We start from the raw sequence: 18,017 nt of genomic DNA on the forward strand, positions 1-18,017 counted from the left end.
AGAGGCTGAAACATAGGAGCATTCATATGCCAAGGACTCCCTTGGTCCCAGTTACCACGACTCTGGAAACTGCCAGGATGGTTGGTGCCTCCGTACAAGGAAGCCTGCTCCTCTACCAGGTGTTTCAGCCCAGGCTCCTGCAGTGCCTCTGTGACCGACATGAGCACAGTATAACTGGTCCCACTGCTCAGCTCTCGTGCTGCAGAACTTCCCCGGATGCAGAGGATTCCCAGGTCCCCCCATATCAGAACAGGTAGGCTCCTGCCCTGTTCCTTACATGTTGATGATGTAACAAGTCCGCATCCGGTGACCGTTCATGGATGCAGGTCACCGGGCCTATCCAGCTCGTGTCTGGGGAACTCGTGACTGGCACAGTGTCAGTCATTAACTGCTGACTGACTGAACGAAATCAGATAAATAAGCCTGACAGCTGGGTTCAGCGGAGCAAGAGGATCAGTCTGCAGAGCCTTTAAAACAGGACCTAAAACAGGTTAGGATCATTAAATAGAAATTGTTCCCTAAGAATTCCGCCTCCATTACCAGGACTCAGGAGTCAGTGTGCTAGTGTTCTCGTTACTTGGTCGTCACATCTGAAGGGCAGACTCTGTGCTACACAGAGGCAAAGCCCGAGTCCTGACAATGACCCGTGAAACCAGACAAGACCCCCCAATCTGTGACAGGTCCACCTCACGCCCCCTATCCTCCCTGCGGTCCTGACTCCCTGGGTGCGGGCTGTCTAGCCGCCCCACATTGCTCCAGCCCAGGACCTCCGAGTTTGCTGTTCCTTCCATCAGGAATGCTGTCCGCTCCCCGTCTGCGTAGCCTGCTCCCCAAGGGCTGCCACTAGTCAGCCGTGCGCCACCTCGCACCTTGTATTCCTCTCAAGGTCTCTGCCCAAAGCACTAAGGCATCCAAGCTGTCATGTACTTTGTGTGTCTACCACGTGGGTGAAGTAAGCGCCGTGGACGCACAGGGCTCTGTCTGCTGGTTTGGCTGCTATGGCCCCTGGTTCCAGAACACTCCTTGGCACTGAGCAGGCAAAACCAATGAAGGAAAAATACCAACAGAATGCATCCCCACAATGAGGCCAGGGTCTGAACGCTTGCTTCTTAGGAACAAACAAAACGAAAACCCGGCAAAGCAACCTGGCTCAACTGCTCTACAACTGCTCTACACGGTCAGTTAAGACAACACTTTGAAACTCCAACCGAACATCCCTTTCTGTTACCTTTCTGTTGCCGTATGTGTGATTCGGGAACTTACAGTACAAAGCATTGTTTCCAAATGCAAAGTCCTGTTTCCACACAGCTACTTTCAAAGGACTTGTTTCACCATTGTATCTAATTGGGCACAGTGGGCTCCTTTCATTGCAACAAAAATTATCAGATTTCTCATCTACTCTGAAATACTCAAAATGATAACCTAAGTGAGAAAGAGTTCATGGACCAGAACCTCACCATCTCACGGTGTACAATTCAGCGGTTTTCACTGTATTCACACGGTTGTATGAGTTATCACTGCTAAATTTTCAGCACCCCAAAAAGAACCCCCAGACCCACTAGGAGTCATCTCCTGTTTCTCCTCTTCTCTTACCCTGGCAGCCACTAACCTACTTTTCATCTCTATGGATTTTCATCAAGTCAAAGATGTTTTTAACACATGAGCTACATATTCAAACCCCTGTTAAGTTTTTAAAACCTTGCCTGAGCTCCATGTTGTATTAACCAAGTCACTTGTCTTCCTCTTGGCACGAGTTCCTGGAACCACAAAAATGTTGGTGCTGCCTGTACCTCACAGGGCTGACGGTGGGTGCGGAGCCTGGGGTGGGGGATGGTGAGGTGGGGTGGAGGAGCTGAGCATCCCAGCCACGTGGTGGGTTTCTTTTCAAAATATGAAACTCATGGAACAAATGAGATCAGTGGTAAGAAGAGGAGGACGATGATGGAAGAAGGGAAACTATCTCCAAAATCTCCCAATGTCTAAAGATGAGACTGAGAAGGACACTGTAGACAACCCTGGTCACACTTCACATCCCAGCCTTTTCCTGCCTGTGGCTGGTGAACAGAGTGTGCCACCACCATGCCCCTTGGGGAGGGAGAAAGGAATTTTAAGGGGAGGACAATGGATAAAACAAAGAGGGAGTGCATACATTGGGTAAGATAATTCAGTGCCCTACATAAACACAAATAATAATGTGGCCTGGAGTGTTGGGGCCAGGCAGGAAGGGAAACTCCTCAAGATGACGGATACCCCAAATGGCTGAGGTTCCTGTCACCACCTCCACTTGGGATGCCAATGGGCCAATGACCTGCTGACAGCTTGACACAGACCCTTACACCTCCCCTTTGGACTTCCCCAACTGAACCCAATGCCCTTCAAACCCCAGAGGAGGAAGTCACCTTTGGTCGAATTGCAATCCTTCCTTTGCATAGTGAGGGGTCACTCTGACTGGTTGGATTGCAATCCTTCCTCTGCATATGAGCCAACCAATAGGAAACCGTTCTGCTTTACAACGTTATGTAAACCCCCTACCACCTTGTCTTGGCGCGACTTCCCCGACTCACTCTCTTTCCCCCATGAGTCGTGGAACCTCGCCCGAGGGTGCCTGCAATAAAATCTGTTCTTGGACCCTCACTTGCCTTGGCGGTCTCATTTCCATTTAGTTACTAAAAAACCTTACATGGAGTAGACTTTCAATGAGTGTTAGCTGAACGTCTTAATGTCATTAATAATGAACTGATGATGTATGTGGAAGCTCCTTATAAAAATACACAACACTGTACAGATGCATTATTCATAGTTCCTGATCTAATTTCTTCTCCTTAAAGTCATTCCATCACTGTCAGGAATTACTTGGATCGACTTAGACCTATAGTGGCGGGGGAGTTTATCATCTTCTTGAGGAGACTGGAAGAAAAGAAGTGAACTTGCCAGGAAAACTTTGCAAATGCAGAGTGATACCGATAAGGAAATTCCAACCTAAGGGTGCTTCTATGGGGCCTCTCTAGTACAGGAAAGGATGGGCACAGGAAAGGGGAGGGTGGGGGACAACAGCTGAAATTTGAGGGATCGTAGTCACTAAAGTCAGGCTGTTTTGCTCAAGCCTAATGGAAAGGCTTGAGATTTCTTGACAACTTACCTGAGAATAGAATCTAAACTGGAACCTGCCACAGAATTGTTAAATTCAACTTCCACATCCTCTAAGGCAAATCTTTCCAAGATTCGAAGGTTCTGTTTGATTCCTTGGAAATAACAAACACTTGCTTGCACTTCTCAGTAAAGTCTTCATGATGGTAACATTCAAAGTTGTGCTTATAGTCTTTGTGCACAAAAAGTAAGTTTTAGTACCTTAGATTGGTTTCACATTTTCCATTACATATGGTTATTATAAATGCCCAGGAAGTATCTCCCCTTCTGTAACTATATCCTCTTCTTTCTATGTTGGCACCATATTTCATAGCCCATTGCATAATGAAAGCAGACAACAGACAAGCCATTTAATCTTTCTAAAGCTCTTTGTATATGAGATCCTACTTAGGATTGCAAGTTATTTCCTGACCTCAGAATAACAAGGGCAAAAAAAATAAAATTTAAAAACTGAATTTGCTACATACATCCACTCATCTTTTTATGTTGTTATCTAAGTATTAAGTGACCTAATTCAATCTTGTGGCAAATGTGTATATGTCTATCCATAGCTGAGGCTGGGAGAACAGGGTATATTTTTGGACAAGATGCCCTAATACAATGACAATGGTGGGTACAGATGTAGCTCTGCCACTGGGCAAGCCCCTTAAACTCTCTGGTAAAATAAGGGGCAGAACCAGACACTTGGATCTTTGAGCAATTCCTCCTAGTTTCAATTTACTTTAATTCTAAACTCATAGTTTAATTGAAGTCAAGGAGTTCTGGACTGCCAAAAGGCCCTTCTGTCCCTAAAGACACTTAGATTCTCCAAGGTTTGGCTTTTGCTTTTGTTTTAAAGGACGGAGGCAGTTATGCATGAAAATGAATGCCAGGTAGATTAACCTAGTAGATTCACCAAATACTTACCTGTACCTCCACATTAACTGGGCTGCCCTGTGGTTCCGGTTAGAGCCAAACAGACCTGGATGACCTACAGTCTGGCCAAAGTCAGCTTCAAATTTCAAGATCTTAGATAGAATTGGGAATGATCCCACAGTCTAATGAGTCGCTTGAGGTAAACCTGAACCTCACCCACTAATCTCAAGGATCTCCAAGGACCTCAGAAGTGTTTCTAAGAGTTAAGAGTATGAACCATATTTCAAGCTCTACATCACCTTACAACACCCACTGGCTTCCCAAATGGCCTTTTGCTACCCACCCCCAACCCCCATCAGATTTTGGAACCACCTGAGTGATTAAAGGGTATCAAAGATATAAAAGAAAAATAATATAGCAAGTCTTTCTAAAGCCTTTTTAATTTTTGTATATTTTTTATTGGAGTTCAATTTGCCAACATATAGTATAACACCCAGTGCTCATCCTGTTAAGTGCCCCCCTCATTGCCCGTCACCCAGTCACCCCATCCCCCTGCCCAACCCACCTCCCCTTCTACTACCCCTTGTTCGTTTCCCAGAGTTAGGAGTCTCTCATGTTTTGTCACCCTCTCTGATATTTCCCACTCATTTTCTCTCCTTTCCCCTATAATCCCTTTCACTATTTTTTATATTCCCCAAATGAATGAGACCATATAATGTTTGTCCTTCTCCGATTGACTTACTTCACTCAGCATAATACCCTCCTGTTCTGGAGGGTATTAAAGCCTTTTTTATAATTCATCCATACTGTAACTTCTAATCCACACATTTGGTCTACATATCATACATTCAAAACTAAAGTCTATTTTTCAATAATAACTAAAATCAAAGGCTAAGGAGAATATTACGGAGAAGCATCCTGTCTCTAGTCCAAATATACAAATAGGCTAGGTTCTTGAACACAGTAGGAAATATTAATCTATATATGCAATTTGGATTGAATATCACAGAATATCACTATTAACCATATTTCAAGCTTTAGCCAAATGCATATGTTCTTCCAGGACTAATTTGTTGTTATTCATTCTCATCAGCTATTTACTCTGTGCCTAACATGTGACAAGCATTGTTTTTAGGTATTCTACACAATTATTCTCAAGATGGTTAATGTTAACCTGTTATATAGAAGAAGAAACTAAGGCTTACCAGGATCATCATTTGCTCAAGGTCACACCCAGCTGGGAACTGTAAATCTGAGATCTGAGAACATGCGTGTTCTTAGACAATCTAAAACTCCAACCTTGTAGTAAATATTCAGGATATTTTTGGGCACTCAACACCCATCACCCTACTCTGGTTTCAGTAACAGCCCCAGATTATCACCCAATATCCCACCCTGTCTCAACACTCAGTTCATGTTATTCCAGTGGGTCTGACTCCACCTCCAGCTCCAGACATGGTATATGACCCAGGATTAGCCAATCAGAGCATCACATTCTTTTGGCACCAGTGATTTTTTTTTTTTTTATTTTGTTTTGGAGTTCAATTTGCCAACATATAGCATAACACCCAGTGGCACCAGTGATTAAGTCAGATACAAGCTTATGGTTCCAGTCAGGCTAATCAGAGACAGAAAGACTCAGTGCTAGGATTCTGAGCCACTTCTGCTTGACTTGAACTTGGAGCTACTACAGCCACCTACCTTCCATGATGGAGGAGCCAAGGAATTGAATCAATATCAAGACAGCAGATCCATGCTGAGAAATAGTAAGAAACCAGGGCAGATAACATCAACTGAGCCACTGGCTGAAGCCTGAGCTGAACCAGGCCTAATCCTGAGCTTTAAAGTTATAGAAGCTAATAAATGCCCTTTTTGTTAAAGCCAGTTTGAGTCACCTCCCAACCCAAAGAATTATGATTGACACAATAGTCTTTTCTAGGACTCCAAAATGATTTGGCTTGTAGGGAGAGTTGAGCAGCACTAGTAGGATTTTACCACCCACCTCCCTCCCCACCAACACTGCATTCAAATGAGTTTAGGTGAGTCAACTCTTTCTCGTTCAGTTCCACATAGATCCATCCACTCCCTTGATAAGGACTATTGCCTGCCTGACCCCTGAAAGCATTTGGGAATGTACCACCCACCATCACTTTGCAATCTCACATTAATTGGGCCCTTACAAGAATAATTCATAACCTTTTTTGGGTCATTGAACCTTTTGAGAATATGATCAAAGACACAGGCCATCTTCCTACTGCCCCCAACACTGATATGCATGTAAACATTCTATTTTTTATATAATTTTAAGGGCATAAAGGACCTCCCCCAAAGTCTGTGTAGGTGAAAAATCTCTGCCATACTCTAATATTGTTCTGCCCTTTTATTCTATATGTGTCTATGAGATGCTATTCTCAAAAATAAATGTAATCATTTAGAAGTCTAAAGTCTTCAGACATTTAGAGGCAGAATGGCAAGCTGTGCTTCTCAGACTTTAATGTGTATGCAACCCACCTGGTCATCTTATTCAAATGTAAACTCTTATTCAGTAGATCTGGAATGCCTTTCTAACAAGGTCCTGGATAATGTTGAGGTGGCTGGTCCACAGATTACTGAATAGTAAGGGTGAAAGAACATAAGCATGGATTTTGGAGTCCAAATGACCTGGATTCAAAATCTGGAATGATCCCTCACTAATGATGTGATATTAGATAAGTCACTTAACTGCTATACAGCAGTTTTCATTTGTTCATCTGTAAAACAGAATTATAGTACCAACCCTGCAGGGATAAACCTTGAAGATTAAATGTAAAAACATGCAAAAATCACTCAAAAATTAATAAAAATTCCCTTTCCTTTAGATCAGGGTTTCTCAACCTTGGCATTATTGACATTTTGGGTTTAGATCAGGGTTTCTCAACCATGGCATTATTGACATTTTGGGTTGGAAACTCTTTATTATGGGGGCTGCCTTTTGCTCTGCAAGATGTCAAGCAGTATTCCTGACCTCCACCCATTAAGATGCCAGGAGCACTACTCTAATTCTGACAACACCAAAACCTCTTCAGACAGGATGGCTGGATGGCTCAGTAGTTGAGTGTCTGCCTTTGGCTCAGGTTGTGACCTCAGGATCCTGAGATCGAGTCCCACATCAGGCTCCCCACAGGGAGCCTGCTTCTCCCTCTGCCTATGTCTCTGCCTCTCTGTGTGTCTCTCATGAATAAACAAACAAAACTTTTTTTAAAAAAATGTCTTCAGGGCAGCCGTGGTGGTGCAGCGGTTTAGCGCTGCCTGCAGCCCAGGGCGTGATCCTGGAGACCCTGGATCGAGTCCCACATTGGGCTCTCTGCATGGTGCCTGCTTCTCTCTCTGCCTGTGTCTCTGCCTCTCTCTCTGTGTGTCTCTATGAATAAATAAATAAATAAATAAATAAATAAATAAAAACCTTTTAAAAAAAAATGTCTTCAGAGTAGGCCCAATGCCCGGTGGGGGGACAACTGGCCCTGGTTGAGAAGCTCTACGTTAGAGCTACCACATTAACTGCTGGATATTTTAGGCCTTTTCTCAGCTCCTGAACTTCCTAAAGAATCTTCCATAACCCTTATTTTTACTTGTATTTCCAGTTTCAGAAATTTTCAAATGAAGAAATGAATGTTACAGAAGTATGCTAACAATTTTAAATGCTTAGAGAATATTCTCAATCATTTAAAAAGCCCTCTTACAAGGAAGACATTGAAAACATATTGACTTTATGTTGATACAGACTATCTCCACAGTTACTTACCTATATTTTCAATCATTAATGTGTCTGGGTAAAGTTGTTCTATCACAACTGACCAGTCCTTAAAAACCAGCTCACCCAACTCATGGAGATCTTTATAAAATTGAACAGGGAGGCCTTTACTAATAATCTTGGCCTTCAGCTTTTCAATCTTTAATTTTTCTTCGTCATTCAAGGAGCCTGAGGACAGCCTCTCCTTTTCCTCATCTAAAGTCTTCAGCAGCGTGCTTCCACTCCTAAAGTAAAAATACTGAAACTGAGACTCATTCTGAAATGCTGCTTGGATGATCTCAAACTCTGTCAAACTGTAGTTGGGATTCTCCAGGACCCAAGAGTAACCATTTTTTTGCAGCAACATAGAGATTCTGCTCTAGGGTGGATAAACTGGACAAGTCTGTCACTTTGGAGATCATTAAAAGCACGTGGTCAGGGATAAAGTCCCTGTATGTCTGACCCAACATGCCGATGAAAAAGGGGAAGCAGCTATTCACATAGTCAAGACAGAGCTTCAGGTTCTGGGAGTGGAGACAAGAATGCTGTCTAAACAGGTTGGAGGGTAAGGGTGGTGAGGCCTTTAACCCCGACCACCTGAGGTTTACAGCTTTGAAATAAGTGCCCCGGGAACTGCAGAGTTCATTAAGTTGAGGGAAGATGTAGTTGGCCAAAAAGTCTCTCTCTTCTTGAAAATCCTTCAGAGTTGAGCAGATGTAAGGCTGAATGGGTTTCTGGCACTTTAAGACAAATTGGGTATGCATGTCTACATTTGCCTTTGGGCTTATTTCACTTTGCTCAGGGGATGACATCATGTTTAAAACATAACAATTTTCATCCTGGCATAGCTGCCGATCTCCACTGCTTGTTAGACTTCCACTTTGAAAACTTTCCCCAAGATGGTTTCTTTCTTATTGACACATGAAGGGGAGAAGTGCCAACCAACAGACAGATTAGAGCTGAAAATCTAGTTTAAGTTAGGACTGAAAAAGAAAAAAAAATCATTTTAGGATTAAAGGAAGTTCATATTTCCTCTGTTTTCTCCAAAGCTTTGCTGAAGAGCTGAGAACCACAAGGTGAGCAGGCACTGGACACAGGGCCCTTCCCCTTTTCCCCAGCCTCCATTCTATCTTCCCAGTATTCCTTCCACCCACTGCTACTTCTGCCCCCAATGAATTTGGAAATTATGCAAGAAGACTTCCTGAGAGTATGAAAAGGGAGACAAATCCAGAAAAGGATCCTCATGTCTCTAGGAGTAGAATTATCCAAGACTCATGATCAAGACCAGAGGCAAGAATGAAAACAGGGATGAGGTTGAGGTCAGGACAAGAAGAAGATATCAAGGTGTCACAAGGCCTAAGACCAGTACTGCACCTGACATCTGAGAGACACAAAGAAGTTGGGATCTAAGACCTTAATAGAGTTCTGTGATTTTTTTTTAAATCTTAAGTTGAGCAGGCTCATACAAATTCCATCCACCTGCACGAACTGGGAATTCAATTCCACTGAGCTAATGATAAAACACATGCCCTCCAACACGCATGTAGATATCCTTGCACCTTGCTCAGAGGCAAAAAATTAAATGAAAACTATCTCTTTATATGAGCTTTTTCTTTTTTAAAAAAAAAATATTTTTATTTTTTTTTCAACTTATTTATGATAGTCACAGAGAGAGAGAGAGAGAGAGGCAGAGACACAGGCAGAGGGAGAAGCAGGCTCCATGCACCGGGAGCCCGACGTGGGATTTGATCCCTGGTCTCCAGGATCGCGCCCTGGGCCAAAGGCAGGTGCTAAACAGCTGCGCCACCCAGGGATCCCTATGAGCTTTTCTTAATGCAACTAATTTTCATACCAAGCATTGAATTTTTGGTTATGTTTTTTGCCTTCACCTAAAGAGAAACATCATGTTACTGTGTACAGGGCAATTTTTCATCCAGATCACCTGACAAGAATAATTCAGTACCTTTTAAAAAATGTTTTAAGCCTTTTGCTTTTAATTGTCACAATCGTTCAATAATAGATAATATTGCCACCCTACTTACAGATGAAGAAATAAAAGTCCAGAAAGGATAAGCAACATGTCCAAAGTCACTTGGCTAGGGAATGGAGAGCTAGGATCTAACCACAGGTTAGCCTGACTCCAGAACAAATACATTATAGTGTCTCCAAATTACAGAGATAATGAAATACCATAAATCAATGGTGGGAAATAACTATCCAATAAACGATATTGTAATAAATAGGCGGCAATTTGAAATTAGTTTAAGCTGTACTCTCATACTACTGCACCAAAAAAATAAAAATAAAAAAACCCCACACAACTAAAAAATGACAGAATAGCTGCTTTATTAACATGTTGACTTCTTCCCTGCTGTGTAAGAGCCTAGAATTAGATTATCAGCTCTTGCAAATATCCACTTTCTCCTAGAGAGGTCATTTCTATTTTCATCTCTACCATGTCCTCAACATGGTATGACTGGCTGGCTAAGAGTAAGTGAGAGGTAAATATTTGTTGAATGAAAAAAATTAATTATCAAATGAAAAGAAAATATAATTAAATATTTATCAAACCTGGCAAGGACTTCCAAAACTTAGGAGCTGTAGAAGAAACCATAAAAGATGGGCAGCTATGGTTACATTTTTAAAAGACTGTAAAAGGCAATCAATAGACTGTAAAAAATATTTGCCACAAATAAATTTATCTTTATTCTAAAAAGCAACCCTGGCATCCTAGAAGATATACAAGCAAAAAATACAAACAGATAAAAAGAAACAATACAGGGTAGCCCACCGCCTTCAGCCCAGGGCGTGATCCTGGAGACCCAGTCCCACGTCAGGCTGCCTGCTTGGAGCCTGCTTCTCCCTCTGCCTGTGTCTCTGCCTCTCTCTCTTCTCTCTCTCTTCTCTCTCTCTGTGTCTCTCATGAATAAATAAATAAAATCTTTAAAAAAAAATACAAGAGGGATCCCTGGGTGGCGCAGCGGTTTGGCGCCTGCCTTTGGCCCAGGGCGCGATCCTGGAGACCCGGGATCGAATCCCACATCAGGCTCCCGGTGCATGGAGCCTGCTTCTCCCTCCGCCTGTGTCTCTGCCTCTCTCTCTCTCTCTCTCTGTGACTATCATAAATAAAAAAAAATAAATAAAAAATAAAAAAAATACAAGAATATATATAAAAGCACACGCAACATTTCTAGAATTCAAAAAATATTTTAAAGCAATGATATATAGATTTTTAAGCATGTAACATTGGTGAAACTTATATATAGCTACGGAACTATAAACTGGCAACTTTGTGAGGCTTTGAAGGTATATTTAGAAAATAAATGACAATATATTTCAAGATATATTAAAGTGTTTATAACTTTTGACTCAGTGATTCTACTTTCTGGGACTTCAAGGAACTAATCAAAAGAGCAAAAAATGATAGCCATTAAGAAGTCATTACATTGTTTATGACAGAAATGGTAGAAAGAAAGCAAACTATGTGGTTTTTCCATTGCTAAGGGAATAACTAAAAGGATAAAAGTATAACCACAGATGGCAGGCTGTATGTCTGTTAAAAAGACAGCTATGAAAAATGAACTATTGGGACTTCATCAAGATAAGAAGCTTTTGCACAGCAAAAGAAACAGTCAACAAAACTAAAAGACAACCTACAGAATGGGAGCAGATATTTGCAAATGACGTATCAGATAAAGGACTGGTATCCAAGATCTATAAAGAACTTATTAAACTCAACAGCCAAGAAACAAACAATCCAATCATGAAATAGGCAAAAGACATGAACAGAAATCTCACAGAGGAAGACATAGACATGGCCAACACACACATGAGAAAATGTTCTGCATCACTTGCCATCAGGGAAATACAAATCAAAACCACAATGAGATACCACCTCACACCAGTGAGAATGGGGAAAATTAACAAGGCAGGAAACCACAAATGTTGGAGAGGATGTGGAGAAAGGGGAACCCTCTTGCACTGTTGGTGGGAATGTGAACTGGTGCAACCACTCTGGAAAACTGTGGAGGTTCCTCAAAGAGTTAAAAATAGACCTGCCCTACGACCCAGCAATTGCACTGCTGGGGATTTACCCCAAAGATACAGATGCAGTGAAATGCCAGGACACCTGCACCCCGATGTTTCTAGCAGCAATGTCCACCATAGCCAAACTGTGGAAGGAGCCTCGGTGTCCATCGAAAGATGAATGGATAAAGATGTGGTCTGTGTATACAATGGAATATTACTCAGCCATTAAAAACGACAAATACCCACCATTTGCTTCGACGTGGATGGAACTGGAGGGTATTATGCTGAGTGAAATAAGTCAATCAGAGAAGGAGAAACATTATATGGTCTCATTCATTTGGGGAATATAAAAAATAGTGAAAGGGAATAAAGAGGAAAGGAGAAAAAAATGAGTGGGAAATATCAGAAAGGGAGACAGAACATGAGAGACTCCTAACTCTGGGAAACGAACAAGAGGAGGTGAGAAGGGAGGTGGCTGGGGGGTGGGGATGACTGGGTGATGGGCACTGAGGGGGGCACTTGGTGGGATGAGCACTGGGTGTTATGCTATATGTTGGAAAATTGAACTCCAATAAAAAATTTAAAAATTAAAAAAAATATATAACTATGCTAGGGAAAAAAAAAAAAGACAGCTATGGACTTCTCCCTGTAGCCATGATAGAATAATAGGGACTAGACTTACTTATCCTCTTCAGAAAATTGGAAAACTGGACAAAATCTTTTAAATAGCTTTTTTTCAGATATTAGACATCAGGCAGTATGGGAGTGTGAATCCTGAGAAAAATAAACTAGAGAAGTATAGCAGAAAAAGATTGCAGAACAAAGAGTATTACTAGGAAAACAGAGTGATGTTACATAATAATAAAGCAGTCCACCAAGAAGGCATAACAACCCTAAGAGTGTGTGTACCTAACAAGAGAGCTCCAAAATACACAAAGCAAAAACTGGCAGAAATGAAAGGAGAGATAGACAAAACTTTAATATAGTTAGAGATTTCAACATTCCCATTCATATATTATGTATTTTATGCTACAACAGCAGAGTTGAGCAGTTGAGTCTGGGAGCAGGCTTTAAGTACAAAGCCTGAAATATTTTCTATCTGGCTCTTTAGATGATGTTTTGCTGACCTCCATTCTAGGCCACAAACGAAAACTAGGCAAAGCTGAAAGAAGTGAAATTATATAAAGTATACTCTCTAACCACAATGGAATTAAATTAGAAACTGGTAATAGAAAGATACCTGAAAATTTCACAAATTGGGGGAATTAAACATTACATTTCTAAATTTCTAAAATCATGGGTGGAAGAGAAAGTAAAAAAGGAAAATTAGAACAGTGATAGAAAGTAGATCACTGCTTGCCTGGTGGAGGATGGGGAAAAAAATAACTTGCAAGGGTTACCAGGGAACTCTAGAAGAAGATAATTTTTTTTTAAAGCTTTTATTTATTTGAAAGAGAGAGAGAGAGAGCACAAGCAGGGTACAAAAGCAGAGGAAGAAGATTCCCCGCTGAACAGGGAGGCCAAAGCGGGGCTCGATCCCAGGACCCTGAGATCATGACCTGAGCTAAAGGCAGATGCTTAAATGACTGAGCCACCCAGGTGCCTTGGGAATTTTAATTATAGGGGTGGTTAGGTATAGGCATTCATCAAAATTTATCAACTGAACATTTAAAATAAATTTAAATTTTATGTAAATTATACTGTCACAAAGTTATTTCTTAAAAAGTCTGAGAACTAGCAAGAAGAAATATAAGTGCTAGGTGAAAAGAAAAAAAAAAAGGAAAGGCCATATAATAACAACAGTGTCAACGAAACACGGCTAAGTATTGGAAACAGCACAGTATAGAGGTGAAAGGCCCAAGCTCAGAAGACCAACTCCCTGGATTCAAGTTCTTACAGTAAGTTTAATTTCACCATGCTTCAGTTTCCTCACCTGCAAAATAGTGATAATAGTATCTACATCATAAAATAGTTGAGAAGATCAAACAAGTTGTTAGATGCAAAATGCTAAGAACAGTACCTATAACAAATATTCAATGAATGTTACTATCATTATTAGAGGGCATCTGAGTGGCTCAGTCCATTAAGCACCTGCCTTTGGCTCAGTCATGATCCCAGGGTCCTGAGATCAAGCCCTGTATCAGGCTCCCTGCTCAGCGGGGGAACCGGCTTCTCCCTCTCCCCACACTTCAAGCTCTCTCACCATCTCTCTCTCTCTCAAATAAATAAAACCTTCAAAAATATATATCATTATCAGAAAAAATGCACATGAGAAAAAAACAGGAAACAAAAGTGATATGGTAGCTATGTTAGAGTGGCTAATGATGGGCAGCCTGGGTGGCTCAGCAGTTTAGCGCCGCCTTTGGCCCCAGGCGTGATTTTGAAGACCAGGGATCGAGTCCCACAGCGGGCTTCCTGCACGGAGCCTGTTTCTCCCTCTGCCTGTTTCTCTGCCTCTTCTCTCTCTGTGTCTCTCATGAATAAAAGTAAAATCTTAAAAAAGAAAAAAAAAAAAAAGAATGGCTGATTGAGGCATATCTACTTCTCGAATCAAAACAATTCTAGCTTTATTTTATAATTAAAAATTTTAATTAAAAAATAATCATTTTCACAGATGCCTGGATGGTTCAGTTGTGACTCTTGGTCTTGGGGTTGTGGTTCAAGCTCCATGCTGGGTTAAAAATAAAATAAAAATAAAATCTTAGGGGTGCCTGGTGGTTCAGTCAGTTACACATCCGTCTTCAGCTCAGGTCTCAGGGTCCTGGGATCAAGCCCTGTGTGGGGTTCCATGCTCAGTGGGGAGTCTGCTTGTCCTTCTCCTTCTGCCCCTCCCCACTCCATTCATTTTCCTCTCTCTCAAATAAATAAAAATCTTTTAAAAAAATCTTTTTAAAAAATATAAAAAGAAACAATACAGGGTAGCCCAGGTCAGAGGTTCTATTTCTAAAAAATAGAAAGTAATAATCTCAACAGCTTGCTCCACAACTGCTAATAATGAGCCTTCCCAGTTTTTGCAGAAATAGGGGATTAAGAGGTGGGGAGTGCAAGAGGGACCTAAATCGAAGGAGTTATTTTTTAGTGGAAACAAAATATAGAAAAGACATGATATTTAACTTTCAAAACAATTTAAGGCAAAAAAAAATTAACTAGAAAACTTCATTATTACCATAAGTGGAAAACCCTTATCATATGTCACAAATAGATAGTAGCCATAAAAATAAATGCATTAAAAAGGAAACAGTGTGAAAAAAAAAACCTCTAAATACATTTCTCTTTTTACTGAATAGATTAACATGTACTTATTAGAGAGACATTTAAGACAAACTTGTACCAAACTTTCTCTTGGCCTAACCAAAAAGACTGAAATAGTGTGCAACATTTATAGCAGAGAATCAAAGTTACTTAACTTCTGCCCCTGGCCCATCTGATAGCAGCAAGGGGCATCAGAGTGGGTACACTCCCACAGGTGGAGCCCCCTGCCTCAAACTGACTGATACTAGTTCCTGCACCTGGAAATCTGGATATGACCACCACACCCTTGCGACAGGATTAAATGAGACTTTGCATAAAAAAAAAACCTCATAAGCTTTTTTTAAATAAAAATTTGTTTCAACACTGCTAAAATGGACTTCTCATAAGGAAATATCCTTCCCAAAAGATTTCTTAAGCAAGTTATCACTGTTTAATTTATTCATAATCTACAAGGTCCATACTAAGCCCTCAATGTTTGCTATTCCTATTGTTGTTGTGTTAATAGTCTTTACTATAAATGTTTGCCTTCATATTTTGTGATAAAGCAGCCTCAACAGTATTACTCCATGCATCATTGTACTTTATAAGTTTTGAGAATATCTATAAACTGCTCAAAATTTCCTCTGACCTTTTACAGAAACATCTCTTAATATTTTAAGGCTTAGAAATTTCTAGAATCAGGGATGTCTGGGTGGCTCAGTCGCTTAAGTGTCTACCTTCAGCTCAGATCATGATCCCAGGGTCCTGGACTGAGCCCCGCATCAGGCTCCCTGAGTCCCAGCAAGGACTCTGCTTCTTCCTCTCCCTCTGCCCCTACTGTGGGCTTGTGTGCTTGCTCTGTTTCTCTCTCAAATAAATAAAATCTTTTTAAAAAATGTCTATTTTCAGGGGATCCCTGGGTGGCTCAGTGGTTTGGCACCTGCCTTCGGCCCAGGGCGTGATCCTGGAGTCCCGGCATCGAGTCCCACGTCGGGCTTCCTGCATGGAGCCTGCATCTCCTCTGTGTCTCTGCCTCTCTCTATCTGTGTCTCTCATGAATAAATAAATGAGGTCTTTAAAAAAAAAATGTCTATATTCAAATGCCACACTCCCTGCTCCCCATCCATAATGATGCAGGTTCTGACTTTGGTAATTTTACCCCTGACAGCCCCAGATTTTAAGCTTCTAATGCATTTTTTAAAATGTCAATAGGTGGGAATGTAAATTGGTACAACTATTCTAGAGGGCAATTTTTGGTACCCAAACCCTTTTAAATCAAGGCACATTTTTTACCAAGCATTCCAATTTTAAAAATTCATTTTGTATATAAGGATTTATCTATAAGGATTTTCATTGCAGAAATATTCATGATGGCTTAAAAGCTGGTTATAACCTAAAGCCTAACAATAATAAGTTGTACAATTACAGCATAGTCATGACATGAAATAGTACATAACCAAAGATATCTTGTAAAAATATTCACATGGGAAAATGTTTACCATATATTGACAAGAGAAAAAAGAAAGTTTTGAAACAGTATTATTGTGTGATCCCAATGTTAATTTAAAAATTTATGTATTGGCATCCCTGGGTGGCTCAGCGGTTTAGTGCCTGCCTTCCGCACAGGGTGGAATCCTGGAGACCCAGAATCGAGCCCCACGTCAGGCTCCCGGCATGGAGCCTGCTTCTCCCTCTGCCTGTGTCTCTGCCTCTCTCTGTGTGTCTCTCATGAATAAATATATAAAATCTTTAATATATATATGTGAAATTTTAATGTAGACTCCAAGATGCTAATAATGACATATTGCATTAAGGCTCTAGGTTATTTTAATTTTCTTCCTTAACCTTTTTTTTTAATTTTCAAATTTTTTCATAATACACATTCATGACTTTTGAAATTATAAAAACATCAAATTTCTTTTTTTTTTAAAAGTGTTTCAAACTCTAAAGTAGTCAAGAGGTATGTGGTGGCTAGGACAATGTAAGAAATTTTTAAAGTAGGAGTTCTACTTTGATCTGCAACATCATTTAATTTCTCATGACCTCAAATTTCCGAAGCTGTTTTTTAAAAAGGGTGTGTGTAAAGGGGAGGCTTGATACGGGAGACAAATTGGTATAGCCTTTTTTTCAGAGGAATTGGTAAATACCCATAGGATTTTGAGTGCACATACATTTTGTTTTTTTGTTTTTTGTTTTTTTTTAATTTTTTTTTATTTTTTTTATTTATTTATGATAGTCACAGAGAGAGAGAGAGAGGCAGAGACACAGGCAGAGGGAGAAGCAGGCTCCATGCACCGGGAGCCCGATGTGGGATTCGATCCCGGGTCTCCAGGATCGCGCCCTGGGCCAAAGGCAGGCGCCAAACCGCTGCGCCACCCAGGGATCCCTGCACATACATTTTGATCTATTCCAAAATGAAATATTTATCTTCCAGATAAACCTGCACAAATACAAAAATCTGTGCATATTAAAGCATTTTCTGCAGCACTGGCTGAATAGTAACTGGAGACAATACAAATGCCTATGAAAGAGGAGAGTAAGTTAAAAAGAATGAGACATCAGAGATGTATTAAATGGAATTAGCTAAGATGTATTGTTCCATTTATCTTTTAAAAAATAAAAAAATTCTTGTTTTAAGATTTTTTTTATTCATTTGAGAGATAGCACAAGCAGGGGCAGAAACAGAGGGAGAGGGAGAAGCAGACTCCACGCTGAGCAGGGAGCCCGATGTGGGGCTCAATCCCAGAACCTGGAGGTCATGACCTGAGCAGAAGGCAGACACTTAACCATCCGAGCCACCCAAGCGCCCCCCAAAAAATAAAAAATTTCATCTTTAATTTTACCACACATGCATACTTTGCACACATATAAACAAATCTCTAGAAGGAAGCTCTATCAGTACTGACCTCTAGAGAATAGGAGCGGTGAGGTGGTTAGAACCTAGAACTTTTACCTCTGACCTATACTTCTCTGTACCAACTGGGTG

General features: G+C 40.8%; 1 protein-coding gene across 1 annotated transcript in view; it reads right to left on the bottom strand.

Moving 5' to 3' along the window:
• Positions 1-8,657, bottom strand: part of LOC112930690 (putative tetratricopeptide repeat protein 41) — a 38,603-nt gene extending 29,946 nt beyond the window's left edge. Inside the window, 4 exon segments of the mRNA XM_072724747.1 lie at positions 3,140-3,221; positions 3,224-3,319; positions 7,784-8,126; positions 8,128-8,657. Coding sequence (XP_072580848.1) covers positions 3,140-3,221; positions 3,224-3,319; positions 7,784-8,126; positions 8,128-8,586 — 980 coding nt within the window. The 5' untranslated portion in view covers positions 8,587-8,657.
• Positions 8,658-18,017: the final 9,360 nt, after the last annotated feature.

The sequence above is a fragment of the Vulpes vulpes genome, chromosome 10, assembly GCF_048418805.1.
Source record: "Vulpes vulpes isolate BD-2025 chromosome 10, VulVul3, whole genome shotgun sequence".
Taxonomy (NCBI): domain Eukaryota; kingdom Metazoa; phylum Chordata; class Mammalia; order Carnivora; family Canidae; genus Vulpes; species Vulpes vulpes.